This window comes from Podarcis cretensis (genome assembly GCF_951804945.1).
Source record: "Podarcis cretensis genome assembly, chromosome: 18".
NCBI classification, from domain to species: domain Eukaryota; kingdom Metazoa; phylum Chordata; class Lepidosauria; order Squamata; family Lacertidae; genus Podarcis; species Podarcis cretensis.
In genome coordinates, this window is record NC_137188.1 from 9,152,159 (window position 1) to 9,167,383 (window position 15,225).

The 15,225-nt window shown below is 50.1% G+C and overlaps 1 protein-coding gene across 1 annotated transcript; it reads right to left on the reverse strand.

Moving 5' to 3' along the window:
* Nucleotides 1-276: 276 nt before the first annotated feature.
* Nucleotides 277-12,909, reverse strand: LRRC25 (leucine rich repeat containing 25). The gene is made up of 3 exons (XM_079960878.1): nucleotides 12,816-12,909; nucleotides 9,207-10,043; nucleotides 277-596 (listed from the first exon to the last, which is right to left on the reverse strand). Exons 2-3 carry the CDS (start codon nucleotides 10,040-10,042, stop codon nucleotides 452-454), a joined length of 981 nt encoding a protein of 326 aa, XP_079817004.1. The 5' UTR covers nucleotide 10,043; nucleotides 12,816-12,909; the 3' UTR covers nucleotides 277-451.
* Between the last annotated feature and the right edge of the window lie 2,316 nt (nucleotides 12,910-15,225).

Here is a 15,225-nt window from a genome sequence, read left to right on the forward strand (position 1 = left end):
GAGGGAAGGAAGGAAGGAAGGAAGGAAGGAAGGAAAAGTAAGATGAGAAAGGAGGGTGGGAGAGAGGGAGGGAGGGAGGGATGGAGGGAGGGAGGGAGGGAGGAAGGAAGGAAGGAAGGAAGGAAGGAAGGAAGGAAGGAAGGAAGGAGGGAAGGGAAGAGGAGGAAGGAAGGAAGGAAGGACGGAAGGATGGATGGAAGGAAGGAAGGAAAAGGAAGATGAGAAAGGAGGGTGGGAGAGAGGGAGGGAGAGAGGGGAGGGAGGGAGGGAGGGAGGGAGGGAGGGAGGGAAGGAAGGAAGGAAGGAAGGAAGGAAGGAAGGAAGGAAGGAAGGAAGGAAGGAATTGAGGGAGGGGGCAGTGTTCCACCAGAGAAGCATTGAATACACCAGTTGCCATAAAACCATCAGATGCAATGGGGTGGGGAGCCAGCCGGTGTGGGGTTTATGTGGCTCACTGATCAGGAACAATATAAATGTCTTCCTCAGCGTTTCCCAGAGGAGGTTCCCCGCTGTAGTTGTAATACAGATCCTGAGTGTTGGCATAGACTGGCTGGTCGTCGTGGGGGACGTCCGGATCGGGGGCTCCGGGGCTCATCCTGTGGACGAAAGGAAGAAATTAAAGGAATTGGGTTTTGTTTTTGTTTTTTGTTTTTGTGCCTCCCTCCCTGAGCCACCGCCTTCCTTTCTTCTACTTCAAGTGTTTGTTTGTTGTTAAATGAATTGCAAGGCCATTTGCTGCAAAGCGAGTCCAAACTTCCCTTGGCTCCCAAATTTCCCTTGGCTCCCGAGCAAGCGAAGGGGCCATGGGAAAGACAAGGGGGTCCATGGGAAACTGCAGTTCTGCAAAGGAGTTGGCAGCCATTTTTGGGACGGCGTTTCCCCAAATTGTGGTGGGGGGGGGCATATCTGTGGCATAGCTGTCAACCGTAACTTATTTGGCGGGAAACTCCCTTATCCCAGCGCCGTGTCCCGCTGCTGTCCCTTATTGATGATGTCCCTTAAATTTCCCGGGTTTCAAAGGAAGCAGCTCCTCTCCCTCACTCCCTGCTGGCCAGGGAGGAGGGAGGCTCCAGCTGTGTTGCTTGGCTGCGTTGCTCACCCAATAAGGAGTCTAAGAACGACTGGGGGGTGGAGCTTGCATGCCTTGTGCCGATCAAATCAACCGTGTTGCCTGGGGACTCGCCTTTGCTCAGCGCTTCCCAGCGGAGAGGTGACGGTGGTTTCCCTTGCTGCATCCCCTTTGCTGGGTTGCTGCGCTGTGGGAACCACCGCTTGAGGCTTCGTTTGGCTGCTGGCTGGGCTTTCTGCCTTTGGCTCAGAGGGGCTCAGAAGTTGAACATACCTGTGCTGGGAAAATCCCTTATTTTGGTTGCTGATCCCTTATTTCCGAGGTTGCTGGTCCCTTATTTTCAAATCTGTAAGTTGACAGCTATGATCTGTGGTCCTACACAAATCTGGAGCGGAGTCCCTAAGGCAGTTGTACAGCACCTTGTACGCCTCCTTCCAGCAACTCCTGCAGCCCAGCCAGTGCCAAACGTCTTGCTCTGCTTTCCTTCGGACCCTATATTTGAGGCCGAGAGGGGGGTCTTGTCGTCTGGGCAGCCCAGAACCTCCAGACACACGGCCCAGGCTTCCACCCCGAGAAAGTCACCGGCGTTGCCAATGCAGCAGTTCACTCTGGCAGTGCACTCTGTCGCTTATCGAGACAATCACAATCAGAAAGACTGGCTCACCTTGTCCTATCTAGCTGTCCACACTGACTGGCAGCAGCTCCCCAGGTTTTTGGGGTTTGGGGGGACAGGCAACCTCTTCCCAGTGGGACACGGGTGGCGCTGTGGGTTAAACCACAGAGCCTAGGGCTTGCCGATCAGAAGGTCAGCGGTTCGAATCCCCGCAGTGATGGGGTGAGGTCCTGTTGCTCGGTCCCTGCTCCTGCCAACCTAGCAGTTCGAAAGCACATCAAAGTGCAAGTAGATAAATAGGTACCACTCCAGCGGGAAGGTAAACGGCGTTTCCGTGCGCTGCCCTGGTTCGCCAGAAGCGGCTTAGTCCTGCTGGCCACATGACCCAGAAGCTGTACGCCGGCTCCCTCGGCCAATAAAGTGAGATGAGCGCCGCAACCCCAGAGTTGTCTGCGACTGGACCTAATGGTCAGGGGTCCCTTTATCTTTAACCTCTTCCAAACAATGCCTGGGAAACTGAACTGGGGACCCTCTCTGTGCCAAGCAGTGAACTTTGGTCATTTCCTTCAGGATAAAGCAAGATTCCGGTCCTCATCATTTAATAATAATAATAATAATAATAATAATAATAATAATAATAATTTATTTATACCCTGCCCATGTGGCTGAGTTAGCCCAGCCACTCTGGGCAGCTTTCAATCGAGTGTTAAAAACAATACAGCATTAGGTAAAGGTTGTGCAGGAGCAGGGACCGAGCAACAGGAGCTCACGCCGTCGCAGGGATTCAAACCGCCGACCTTCTGATCAGCAAGCCCAAGAGGCTCAGTGGTTTATTAAAAACTTCCCTAAACAGGGCTGCCTTCAAATGTCTTTTAAAGATAGGATAGCTGCTTATTTCCTTCACATCTGAAGGGAGGATATTCCACAGGGTGGGTGCCACTACCGAGAAGGCCCTCTGTCTGGTTCCCTGTAACCTCACTTCTCGCAATGAGGGAACTGCCAGAACGCTCTCGGTGCTGGATGTCAGTGTCTGGGCTGGACGATGGAGGTGGAGACGCTCCTTCACGTATTCTGGACCGAGGCCATTTAGGGGTTTCAAGGTCAGCACCAACACTTTGAATTGTGCTCGGAAACGTACTGGGAGCCAATCCAGATCTCTCAGGACCAGTGTTAAGTGGTCCCGGCAGCCACTCCCAGTCCCCAGTCTGGCTGCCCCATTCTGGATTAATTGCAGTTTCCGGGTCACCTTCAAAGGTAGCCCCACGTACAGCGCATTGCAGTAGTCAAAGCGGGAGATAACTTGAGCATGCACCACTCTGGCAAGACAGTCCGTGGGCAGGGGGGGGTCTCAGCATGAATGTCTTTTCCCAGTAGTGAGGCTTTGCCTCAGGTGGAACACAGCGGGTGCTGCAACTGAAACGGGCTTGATTTTGGTGTCGCTGCTGAAATTTGAGGCAACCTGCTTGAACCCGGTGCCTTCTGCATGCCAGGCAAGTATTCCTCCCCTGAGCTGCAGCCCCTCCCAGTTTCCTTGGAACAAGCGGTTGCGTCGCACCCTGTGGATTTGCACACACACCCAACCCCCCCCCATCTTTTCCTGTCAGCTCAGAGAGAGCAAATTGCCCCATCGGAAATTAGCTAAGAGCGTGAGCTGTCTTGGGATGGGCGTGTGACTCTCCCGCCACCTTTGGAACGGGTGCGCACAAACGCCCGGCTCGCAAGATCCTGTCTCAACATCCAAGAGTCTCTGTGACTCATCAACAATTGGAATTGCTAGCCCTGGAAGAGAAAAATTACCGTATTTTTTGCTCTATAAGACTTCCTGCTTGGCAGGGGGTTGGACTCGATGGCCCTTGTGGTCTCTTCCAACTCTATGATTCTATGATTCACTTTTTCCCTCCTAAAAAGTAAGGGGAAATGTGTGTGCGTCTTATGGAGCGAATGCAGACCACACAGCTATCCCAGAAGCCAGAACAGCAAGAGGGATTGCTGCTTTCGCTGCGAAGTGATCCCTCTTGCTGTTCTGGCTTCTGAGTTCAGAATATTTTTTTTTCTTGTTTTCCTCCTCCAAAAACTAGGTGTGTCTTGTGGTCTGGTGTGTCTTATAGAGTGAAAAATATGGTGCTCTCTGCCACCACAATGGACGCCCCTCGGTTTGCTCTGTTGGGGGCAGGGACAGGGGTCGGATCCACTGCTTTTTCCAGACTGAGTTTATTTCCCCTAGGCCACTTCTGACACCACCAAATTACGCAACGCACAGCCTTGGGTGACCTCCTAGCCCCGTCCAAAACGGACAGCCATTCAACATCTCTGACTTTCCCTCCCAATATATTCCTCTATAAGCATTTTCACTTTCTATTCATTTCTCTCATTTCCCCAATCCCTCAGAGTTTCTACTGCAATTTTCAAAAAATAAGAAACGAAAGATCATCGTGAAAATTCACCAAATTCAACTGTTGTACACGAACAGTTCTGCAAGCAGGTACACGTTTTCACAATTTCCTCTAATGGGCTGCGTGATATTTTCAGGGATATATGTGTTTTGCTTGCTCTCCCCGCAATATATGCTATTTTGGGGGGCCCGCTGGTGGGTTGGGGAGCTCACATCACAAAATTCGGGTGCAAATTCTGAAAGCGGGGAATCTAAAAAGAGACTCTCTGGATCCGGCATCCTTGTCCTCACAGATGCCCTAAACGAGGAGCCCCATGAGGATGAGGGAGCCACCGACTTCTCCCACTCTTGTTCTCTGTCACTCTAAGGTAGACTGCCTCTGTCCACGGAGACTCCGTTACACCTGCTTCTTGGGAGAAAAGCAATGACAAACCTAGGCAGCATCTTAAAAAGCAGAGACATCACCTTGCCAACAAAGGTCCGTATAGTTCAAGCTATGGTTTTCCCAGTAGTGATGTATGGAAGTGAGAGCTGGACCATCAAGAAGGCTGATCGCCGAAGAATGGATGCTTTTGAATTCTGGTGCTGGAGGAGACTCTTGAGAGTCCCATGGACTGCAAGAAGATCAAACCTCTCCATTCTGAAGGAAATCAGCCCTGAGTGCTCACTGGAAGGACAGATCCTGAAGCTGAGGCTCCAAGACTTTAATAATAATATAATAATAATAATTTATTATTTATACCCCACCCATCTGCCTGGGCTTCCCCAGCCACTCTGGGCGGCTTTCAAACAAATATTAAAAAACTGTAATACATCAAACATTAAAAGCTTCCCTAAACAGGGCTACCTTCAGATGTCTTCTAAAAGTTTGGTAGTTGTTTTTCTCTTTGACATCTGGTGGGAGGGCATTCCGCAGGGCGGGCACCACCACCGAGAAGGCCCTCTGCCTGGTTCCCTGCAATCTCACTTCTCACAGGGAGGGAACCGCCAGAAGGCCTTCGGCGCTGGACCTCAGTGTCTGGGCTGAACCATGGAGGTGGAGACGCTCCTTCAGGTCTACTGGGCCGTTTAGGACTTTAAAGGTCAGCACCAACACTTTGAATTGTGCTCGGAAACGTACTTTGGCCACCTCATGAGAAAAGACCCTGATGTTGGGAAAGATGGAGGGCACAAGGAGAAGGAGACGACAGAGGACGAGATGGTGGGACAGTATTCTCGAAGATACAATCATGAGTCTGACCAAACAGCAGGAGGCAGTGGAAGACAGGAGTGCCTGGTGTGCTCTGGTCCAGGGGGTCATGAAGAGGCGGACACGACAAACGACTAAACAACAACAACAAAATGAAACTAAGGAGCTGGATGAGGCCCAAGGGGGCTCATCACAGCTCAGAATCGTGTCCTCATAGTCACCAACAAGATGGCTCTTTTAAGATCCACATGTACCAACTATCAAAGAATGGCAGATGAAGACGATGGACTATATGGAACTTGCCGAACTGACCGGGAGACTCTGAGACCAGAGAGAAGAGATGGTAGAAGATGATTTGAAGATGTTTAAAGAATATTTGAAGGGGAAAAAAATGTTAATATTTAAATCTTAAAATAGCTTTGGAAGCGGATATAGGCTCTAAGGTTTGAAGAGAGTGTATTTTAAAATAGTATTATTTGTAAGGGATAATATGTGAAGATTTTAATGGTAAAAGTAAGCGTGGTTAAAAAATGGTTAAAAATTATGATACAATGGTACCTCGGGTTAAGTACTTAATTCGTTCCGGAGGTCTGTTCTTAATCTGAAACTGTTCTTAACCTGAAGCACCACTTTAGCTAATGGGGCCTCCTGCTGCCGCCGCAGCCCGATTTCTGTTCTCATCCTGAAGCAAAGTTCTTAAACCGAGGTACTATTTCTGGGTTAGCGGAGTCTGTAACCTGAAGCGTCAGTAACCCGAGGTACCACTGTATATGTAAACTGCTAAAGATAAGGTAAAACGAAAATCAGATGGGGGGGGGGGCTTGGGGAAGCTCACTTAACAATGTTTAGAAAAAAGAAGGGTAAGACAATAATTTGTTTGCATTGTTTGTTTTTCTGTTTGTGTTGTTTATTAGTGTTATAAAATGAATTTAAAAATTTGGAAAAGAAAAGACGAGACCCACATGCCATCAGCAGCAGAGGAACTGTGGCTAGTAACCGTGGAGAGCCTTGATCCTTCGTGCATGTGGTCTGATCCTTTTTAAAAGCTCTCCGAGTTGCCGGGCGTCCCTGGTTCCTGTGGCGGTGAGTTCCGCCGCTCTGCGACGCACTGTGCAAATAAGACAGCTGCCTTTTTTTGCTACTTGCTTTCAGAAGACAGCTGCTTTCTGCTTCTCCGCAAACGGAGCACAAACAAGATCCCTGCCGCTCATTTAAAAACCTCGGGCGAAATCTCATTTCTGCCTCTGCTTCTTCTGCAAAGCCAGCTCCTCTGCAGGCAGCAGAAATTGCTGATAGTCAGCATATTAAGAGAGTTTGCATTTGGGTTTTTCTCTTTGGTTGACCTCTGGGCTGGAGGGAAGTGTTTTAGAGGAAGAATGGACTTCCTGCTTCGGAGTTAAAGTCTGCTGACACCTATCTTCCACTTTCTAAATCAGGTTCTCGCAAAACTTGGCCCTCCAGCTGTATTCTGACTACAGTTCCCATCATCCCTGACCACTGGTCCGGCTAGCTAGGGGTGATGGGAGTTGTAGTTCCATCAAAAGCTGGAGACCCAAGTTTGGAAAACCGAACCTATGGCCGAGTTTGCAAGCCGTGTTTTGACTGGAATGGAGAAGTTCCTGGGAGGTGAATCAAGAGGAAAATAGATAAAACCAGGGAGGTTGCGGGAGACAGTTCGCTAGGACACTGCCCCCCCCCCAGATTCGAACCCCTGGATGTGACCTTGGGGGCCTCCCAGGTGGAAACTTTGTTGTTGTTGAGTCGTTTAGTCGTGTCCGCCCCTTCGTGACCCCACGGACCAGAGCACGCCAGGCACTCCTGTCCTCCACTACCTCCCACAGTTTGGTCAAACTCATTTTCGTGGCTTCGAGAACACTGTCCCACCATCTCATCTTCTGTCGTCCCCTTCTCCTTGGGCCCTCCATCTTTCCCAACATCAGGGTCTTTTCCAGGGAGTCTTCTCATGAGGTGGCCAAAGTCTTGGAGACTCAGCTTCACGATCTGTCCTTCCAGTGAGCACTCAGGGCTGATTTCCTTCAGAATGGATCGGTTTGATCTTCTTGCAGTCCATGGGACTCTCAAGAGTCTCCTCCAGCACCAGAATTCAAAAGCATCCATTCTCCGGCGATCAGCCTTCTTTATGGTCCAGCTCTCACTTCCATACATCACTACTGGGAAAACCATAACTTTAACTACAGTATACGGACCTTTGTTGGCAAGGTGATGTCTCTGCTTTTTAAGGTGCTGTCTAGGTTTGTCATTGCTTTTCTCCCAAGAAGCAGGCGTCTTTTAATTTTGTGGCTGATGTCACCATCTGCAGTGATCATGGAGCCTAAGAAAGTAAAATCTCTCACTGCCTCCATTTCTTCCCCTTCTAGACTCATATTAAAAATGCTGCGAGAATGCTTTTTTTAAAAAAGTTTTAAAAATATCTTGAATTTGCCATTAAGCCCTCCATCGCCATCTGTTTTCTGTTTTTATGTGATGTTTGCAAAATTGAAACATTCAGCAATAAATTAACTTATTTTTTGAAATCGCTTTCATTCGGTTTTTCAAATAATAATTTATAACAATACCAGATGCGCATCTGTATAGAGAGATTTCTCTAAATCTCGAGACCCTTCCTCGGGTCTTTTCAACTGCATATTATTTCATAATCTATGTTTTGTACCTGTCCGTATTATCCAAAGTGGTTGTTACATTACAGTCATACCTTGGGATAAATACGCTTCAGGATAAGTGTTTTTGAGTTGCGCTCCGTGGCGACCAGGAAGTAACGGAGTGCGTTACTTCCAGGTTTCGCCGCTCGCGCATGCGCAGATTGTCAAAATGACGTCACACGCATGCGCGGAAGCGGCAAAACGCGACCCACGCGTGCGCAGACGTGCTGTTGCATCTTACGTTCTGTTCAGGAAGCGAACGGGGCTCCGGAACGGATCCCATTTGCATCCCGAGGTACCACTGTACAAGAAATGTTAAAATCCTGCTAATGTTTTATTGGTGTTCTGCAAATTTGACCTGTTGCAGGACCTTAGCCAGACCTTAGCAGAGCATAAGCAGAGTTCCAGAAAACAATCAGTTGCAGGCATGACGGACGAAGCAGGAACAAGGCGCTGCTATTAGTAACTTGGTTACTTAAAGTAAACAAGTTGGGATTTTTGACTACGTGCCATTCTATGCAGCTTCACACAAAGTCAATTATCCCAACATGTTTTTCATCAGCAGTGGTCTCCTAAATAAATAAATAAATGAATGAATAAATAAATAATTTATTATTTATACCCCGCCCATCTGGCTGGGTTTCCCCAGCCACTCTGGGTGACTTCCAACAAAACACTAAAATACAATAACATATTAAACATTAAAAGCTTCCCTAAACAGGGCTGCCTTCAGATGTCTTCTAAAAGTCTGGTAGTTATTTTTCTCTTTGACATCTGGTGGGAGGGCGTTCCACAGGGCGGGTGCCACCACCGAGAAGGCCCTCTGCCTGGTTCCCTGTAGCTTTGCTTCTCGCAGAGAGGGAACTGCCAGAAGGCCCTTGGAGCTGGACCTCAGTGTCCGGGCAGAATGATGGGGGTGGAGACGCTCCTTCAGATATACAGGGCTGAGGCCGTTTAGGGCTTTCAAGGTCAGCACCAACACTTTGAATTGTGCTCAGAAGTGTACTGGGAGCCAATGTAGGTCTTTCAAGGCTGGTGGTATATGGTCTCAGCGGCCGCTCCCAGTCACCAGTCTAGCTGCCACATTCTGGATTAGTTGTCGTTTCCGGGTCACCTTCAAAGGTAGCCCCACATAGAGTGCATTGCAGTAGTCCAAGCGAGAGATAACTAGAGCATGCACCACTCTGGCGAGTATATATATATAAAAAAACCCCATTCTTCCTTAAGGTTTTCAGGAACCAAGAAGGCAAAAAGGAAACCATTTTTTAAAAGAAAAATCTTACCTGCTTGTCGACGGCTTGCTGGCCCGCCGCTTGCCTTGCCTGGTTCCGGCCCCGTGGTCGATGTTTTCGTAGTTGGCGTGGCAGCCGTGGCCCCCTTCGCCCTGCGGGCCAGCGTGGCTGATGTACCGCGGCTGCCCGTGGACCCCCTCGGATGCAGAGGAGTCCCTCTTGTTGTGGCTGATGGCAGCCGCTCCCTTCCTCCGGATCAGGAAATAAGTGAGTCCAGCGAGGATGACCACAGCTACAATGGGCACCACGATGGCGGCATAGAGTGAAGCGGGCATGCCTTGGCACTGCTGGGCGTGGAAGTCGCTCACATTTCTGGCCTGGCCTTCCGAGGTGAAGCACTGGCAGTCGGTGTCGGCGGAGCAGTTTTGGCAGTAGGACAGGACACTCCAGGCAACGGGGCACTGGCAGTCCACGGCGAGTTTCTCCAGGCAGCCATGGAATGCCCCGGTTGGCACCCAGTGGAGGGTGTTTTTCTCCAGCCACAGCTCCTGCAGCCCGGACGCATTGGCGAAGAACTGGGGAGCCAGCTCCCTCAGGCCGATGTCCGACAGGCGGAGCTTTCTCACGTTGGCTGCGCGGCTCAGGAAACCGTCCGGCAAGCTTCGGAGGTCGTTCCTGGACAAGTCCAGCTCTTCCACCCGGGGCCCCAAAGTGGCGTCGTCAGGGATTTCAGGGATTCTGCAGCCGGCGAGTGCCAGCGTATCCACAGAGTCCCGGAAGAACCGGGCCAGATTCTCCGCGGGGTGGGTTTGGTTGGGCAGTGGGCACTTGGGGTACGCGGGCCGGGCGAGGAGGCAGAAGACGACGGTCGCCAGGAGTCTCCACATCCTGTGAAGAAACAATTTGGAAAGTGGGAGGGGGCTGCGGTGAATGTGGGGAAGGAAAGGTTGGCAGGGGGTCCCGTTGGCAGTGAAGACCCCTTCCCATCATTCCCTGATCAGGCCCAAGCGTGGAGCCAATTTGGGTCATTTCCCGCTTAGAATCATAGAATAATGGAATCATAGAATCATAGAGTTGGAAGAGACCACAAGGGCCATCGAGTCCAACCCCCTGCCAAGCAGGAAACACCATCAGAGCACTCCTGACATATGGTTGTCAAGCCTCTGCTTAAAGACCTCCAAAGAAGGAGACTCCACCACACTCCTTGGCAGCAAATTCCACTGTCAAACAGCTCTTACTGTCAGGAAGTTCTTCCTAATGTTTAGGTGGAATCGTCTTTCTTGTAGTTTGGAACCATTGCTCTGTGTCCGCTTCTCTGGAGCAGCAGAAAACAACCTTTCTCCCTCCTCTATGTGACATCCTTTTATATATTTGAACATGGCTATCATATCACCCCTTAACCTCCTCTTCTCCAGGCTAAACATGCCCAGCTCCCTTAGCCGTTCCTCATAAGGCATCGTTTCCAGGCCTTTGACCATTTTGGTTGCCCTCCTCTGGACACGTTCCAGTTTGTCAGTCACACATCTTAGCTGCGTATCATGGAATTGTGGCGCTGAAAGTGACTACAAGAGTCATCTAGACAGATACCGTATTTTTCGCTCCATAAGACGCACCTGACCATAAGAAGGAAAACAAATATTCTGAACGAAGCAGCGGATGTATGATTTTTGTGGTTCATGCTGTGACCACGGACGTGATTTGACGGTGTGTTTGGGGTAAAAGTAAAGGTAAAGGTACCCCTGCCCGTACGGGCCAGTCGTGTCCAACTCTAGGGTTGTGCACCCATCTCACTTAAGAGGCCAGGGGCCAGCGCTGTCCGCAGACACTTCCGGGTCACGTGGCCAGCATGACAAGCTGCATCTGGTGAGCCAGTGCAGTGCACGGAAACGCCGTTTACCTTCCCACTAGTAAGCGGTCCCTATTTATCTACTTGCACCCGGGGGAGCTTTCGAACTGCTAGGTTGGCAGGCGCTGGGACCGAGCAACGGGAGCTCACCCCGTCGCGGGGATTCGAACCGCCGACCTTCTGATCGGCAAGTCCTAGGCGCTGAGGTTTTACCCGCAGCGCCACCCACATCCCGGTGTTTGGGGTAGCCCAATGCAAAAACCCTGAGGATCCATGTGGGTCTGTGCTTTGTAACCGCGTTTTTGCACCATTGTGGCCCCACGCAACAGTGGGTGTGTGGTTTTTTTTTGGTGCAGGCTGTAGCCATGGACATGCTATGTGATCTGATGGTGAATTTGGGGTGACCCAATGCAAAAATCCTGAGGATCCATGGGCTTTTAGCTCCCCCCTCCCAGGCAGCCTCCTTTATCGCTAGCCTCCCTTATCTCCTTCCCGATCACTTGCCGATCAGCTGCTTTCTTTCAACACCCCCTTCCCTCTTGTTTGCCTTAGTGTCTTTTCCTTAGCTGGAGCAGTTTTTTGCTCCTCCTTTTCTTCTAACTTCTCTCCTCATTGCTTTAGTCTTCCTGTCTCCTCTCCTTGCAAGTTCGCTGTCTTTACCTCCCCGCTCCCAGGCAGCCTCCTTTATCACGTCCCTTATCTCCCTCCTGATTGCTTGCCGATCAGCTGCTTTCTTTCAACACCCTCTTCCCTCTTGTTTGCCTTAGTGTCTTTTCCTTAGCTGGAGCCGTTTCCTTAGCTGGGCCAATGGGAGATGCGTCTAGCGATGACAGGAGAGCATGACATTTGCTAACTGCGATGAGGACCTGATTCAGGAAGGTGCATCTCATACTCTTAAGGCGGCAGGAGGTGGATTTGGCCCCCCAACTGCTCTCCCTGGCCCTTGAAACCCTCTCCAGGCCATGCCCATCCCAGGCGCTGCGGAAACCCAGGAGAGTTGCTACCGATCAGTGTGGACAAGACTGATAAGGCAGAGCCCTCCATTTGCACCAGCGGGAAATAAAAGTCCCGCTCTGTTCCGCATTGGTCAGACCACACCTGGAAAACTGTGTCCAGTTCTGGGTGCCCCATTTTAAGAAGGGTACGGACAAGCAGGAAAGCATGCAGAGGAGGGTCTGGAAACCAAGCCTGATGAGGAACGGTTGAAGGAGCTGGGTAAGTTTCTCTCGGGAAAGAGGAGATATGAAAGCCCTTTTCAAATATCTCAAGGGCTGTCACATGGAAGAGGGAGCAAGCTTGTTTTCCTCTGCTTTGGAGGGCAGGACTCGAACCCACGACTTCAAGTCACGAGAGAGGAGATTCCGACTCAGGTGGTAGACTCTACTTCCTTGGAGGTTTTTAGGCAGAGGTCGGGCGGCCGTCTGCCACGGATGCTTTAAGCTGAGATTCCTGCCCTACAGCAAACTGGAGTACGATTCTATGATTCTGTGGTTATTCGGGTTCATGAGGACTAGGGCCTTGGGACGCCTTCCCGGGAAGGATCACAGCTCATCCTTTGCACGTGGGAAGTCCTGGGTTCGAATCCTGACACCTCTAGGTCCTGGCTGGCGGTGCCCATCCACCACCGCCAAGCTGGGAAACCCGGGAGAGCAGTTGCCGGTCCGTGCCGACAACACTGACCCAAATGGCCTGACTCAACAGCTCACATGTTGACAGTTTCAGCACTGACCCCCCCCACCTCCCTCCAGGGCAGAGAGACCCTCAATTCTGTGCTTAGCGCCCCTCAACCAACCCCCAAAACACCCCAGCCCTACCTGTTTCTTGCAGAGATCTCGGACGTCTGCCTTCTGCCTCGGGACTCTTGACATCGCTTGTGGGGAGGGGAAAAGGAGAAGCTCAACTTCCCTCTTTGTGGGGGGGGGAGCGGGAGGCAGGAGAGGAAATACTAGCAGAAAGGAAAGTTCGCTCTGGGGAAACCTAGCCTTGCTCAACCCGCCAAGACAGGCAGCATTTAGACGCCCTCCAAGAATTGTGGGGTTTCGGAGGCTCTGAGCCCAAGGGGCCAGGATGGAAGCTGGTGGTCCAAGAGGCGGAGCCTGTTGAATAGAGGGGAGGAGCTCAGGTGGAGTATTTTAAATTGTAAAACAGAAAATTATATATACACACGAGCGCAAAATATGGTCTGAAGCTCAACATCAAAAAAACGAAGATGATGGCCACTGGTCCCATCACCTCCTGGCAAATAGAATGGGAAGAAATGGAGGCAGTGAGAGATTTTACTTTCTTGGGCTCCATGATCACTGCAGATGGTGACAGCAGCCACGAAATTAAAAGACGCCTGCTTCTTGGGAGAAGGGCAATGACAGGCCTAGACAGCATCTTGAGAAGTAGAGACATCACCTTGCCAACAAAGGTCCGTATAGTTAAAGCTATGGTTTTCCCAGTAGTGATGTATGGAAGTGAGAGCTGGACCATAAAGAAGGCTGATCGCCAAAGAATGGATGCTTTTGAATTGTGGTGCTGGAGGAGACTCTTGAGAGTCCCATGGACTGCAAGACGATCAAACCTCTCCATTCTGAAGGAAAGCAGCCCTGAGTGCTCACTGGAAGGACAGATCCTGAAGCTGAGGCTCCAAGACTTTGGTCACCTCATGAGAAGAGAAGACTCCCTGGAAAAAACCCTGATGTTGGGAAAGATGGAGGGAACAAGGGGATGACAGAGGACGAGATGGTGGGACAGTGTTCTCGAAGATACAAGCATGAGTTTGACCAAACTGTGGGAGGCAGTGGAAGAGAGGAGTGCCTGGCGTGTTCTGGTCCAGGGGGTCACGAAGAGTCGGACACGACTAAACGACTAAACAACAACAACATATATATACATACAAAAAAGAGATGGCGTAAAGGAGGTTTTGCACATTGGTTCCAGGGATCAGGGAACTGTTTTCTTTGTTTCGATCCAAGCTGTTGTAACCAAAAATTGCCCTTTTCCATTATGGGGTATCCAAGAGCCCATATAGAGTCCTTACATAGGTTCCCTATTGGTAGGAGAAAATAACAGAGGCCAGCCAGAGAATATTGAGAAGCAAAGCAGCTAGTAAGCCTGATCTTTATTGATCCATTGCAACAGGGTGCTCCCCTCACCCACAGGAGAGCAGGAGGAACCCAGAACAATGGCTTGTTAGGCCTTAAAAAGACTTTTGAAATTGCCACCCTGTAGATCAAGACATGAGTCTGACCAAACTGCGGGAGGCAGTGGAAGACAGAAGTGCCTGGCGTGCTCTGGTCCAGGGGGTCACAAAGAGGCGGACAGGACTAAACAACAACAAAGATCAAGACAACCCCTAGAAACATCATACATACATCACAGAAGGGGTGTAACCTAAGACCACCCCCCAGATACATGACACCTACATCACAGAAAAGGCAGTCTAAAACAGAAATTTGAATGGGAAGCCTGGCCAGTCTTTTGTAATGATAAATACTTAGTTCCTGGGCCAGGTCACAGGCTCACACCCTATTCATATCTTAAATGTGCCCTTAGGACAGGATTTGTGAGGAAAGAGACAATGGGGAGGTTTCCCACTTTGGCCTTGCAGAGAAAACATTTGCTCAGTTTAGGAATTGTTACAGAAAAATCTGGGTGCGAGGCTGCTCTGCCACCCAGCTCATCGGACTAAGTCCGTGGGTCCCTGCGGAGGAAAATGAGCTCAGCCGGAGACAGGAGCAAACAGCAGAAGATCCAAGTTTATTGCGCAACAGGTTCAAGGCAAGATTGAACAGTGAGAAAGGGGTGACATGAGTTTTTGAAACTCCCTCCATGTCCCAGAATACAGTGCAAAACACGTCATGAATACATTAAAGAGAGGTTTGGTTACACAGATTACATCATGAATATATTAAAGGGAGGTTTGGTTACACAGATTAACATATGGAGGAGGGAGGGGGGGATATGCAGAGCTGGAGATATGCGCAGATAAACACTTCCTGGGGATGAGAAAACAATGGTCCCAAATATGCATAGTCTGCTACCTGACATTGCCTGGAGGAAAGGCTGATCAGAGCGATTTGACAGGATTAGGGTCTTAACACCTTGCTTGAGGGATTATGCTGGACAGGGGGGTGTGATGGAGTCCTAGAGAAATTGAGCAAACTGGCACGTTGATTTTCTATGAATTTTATAGATTTTAGTCCCTTTTGACATTGACAATTGGAAATAAATTGATAT

Coding starts and splice junctions, on each gene's coding strand:
- LRRC25 (XM_079960878.1), bottom strand. CDS start 10,042: ATGTGGAGACTCCTGGCGACCGTCGTCTTCTGCCTCCTCGCCCGGCCC. Junction 597..9,206: donor AGCAAGCCGTCGACAAGCAG/GTAAGATTTTTC, acceptor TTTCGTCCACAG/GATGAGCCCCGGAGCCCCCG.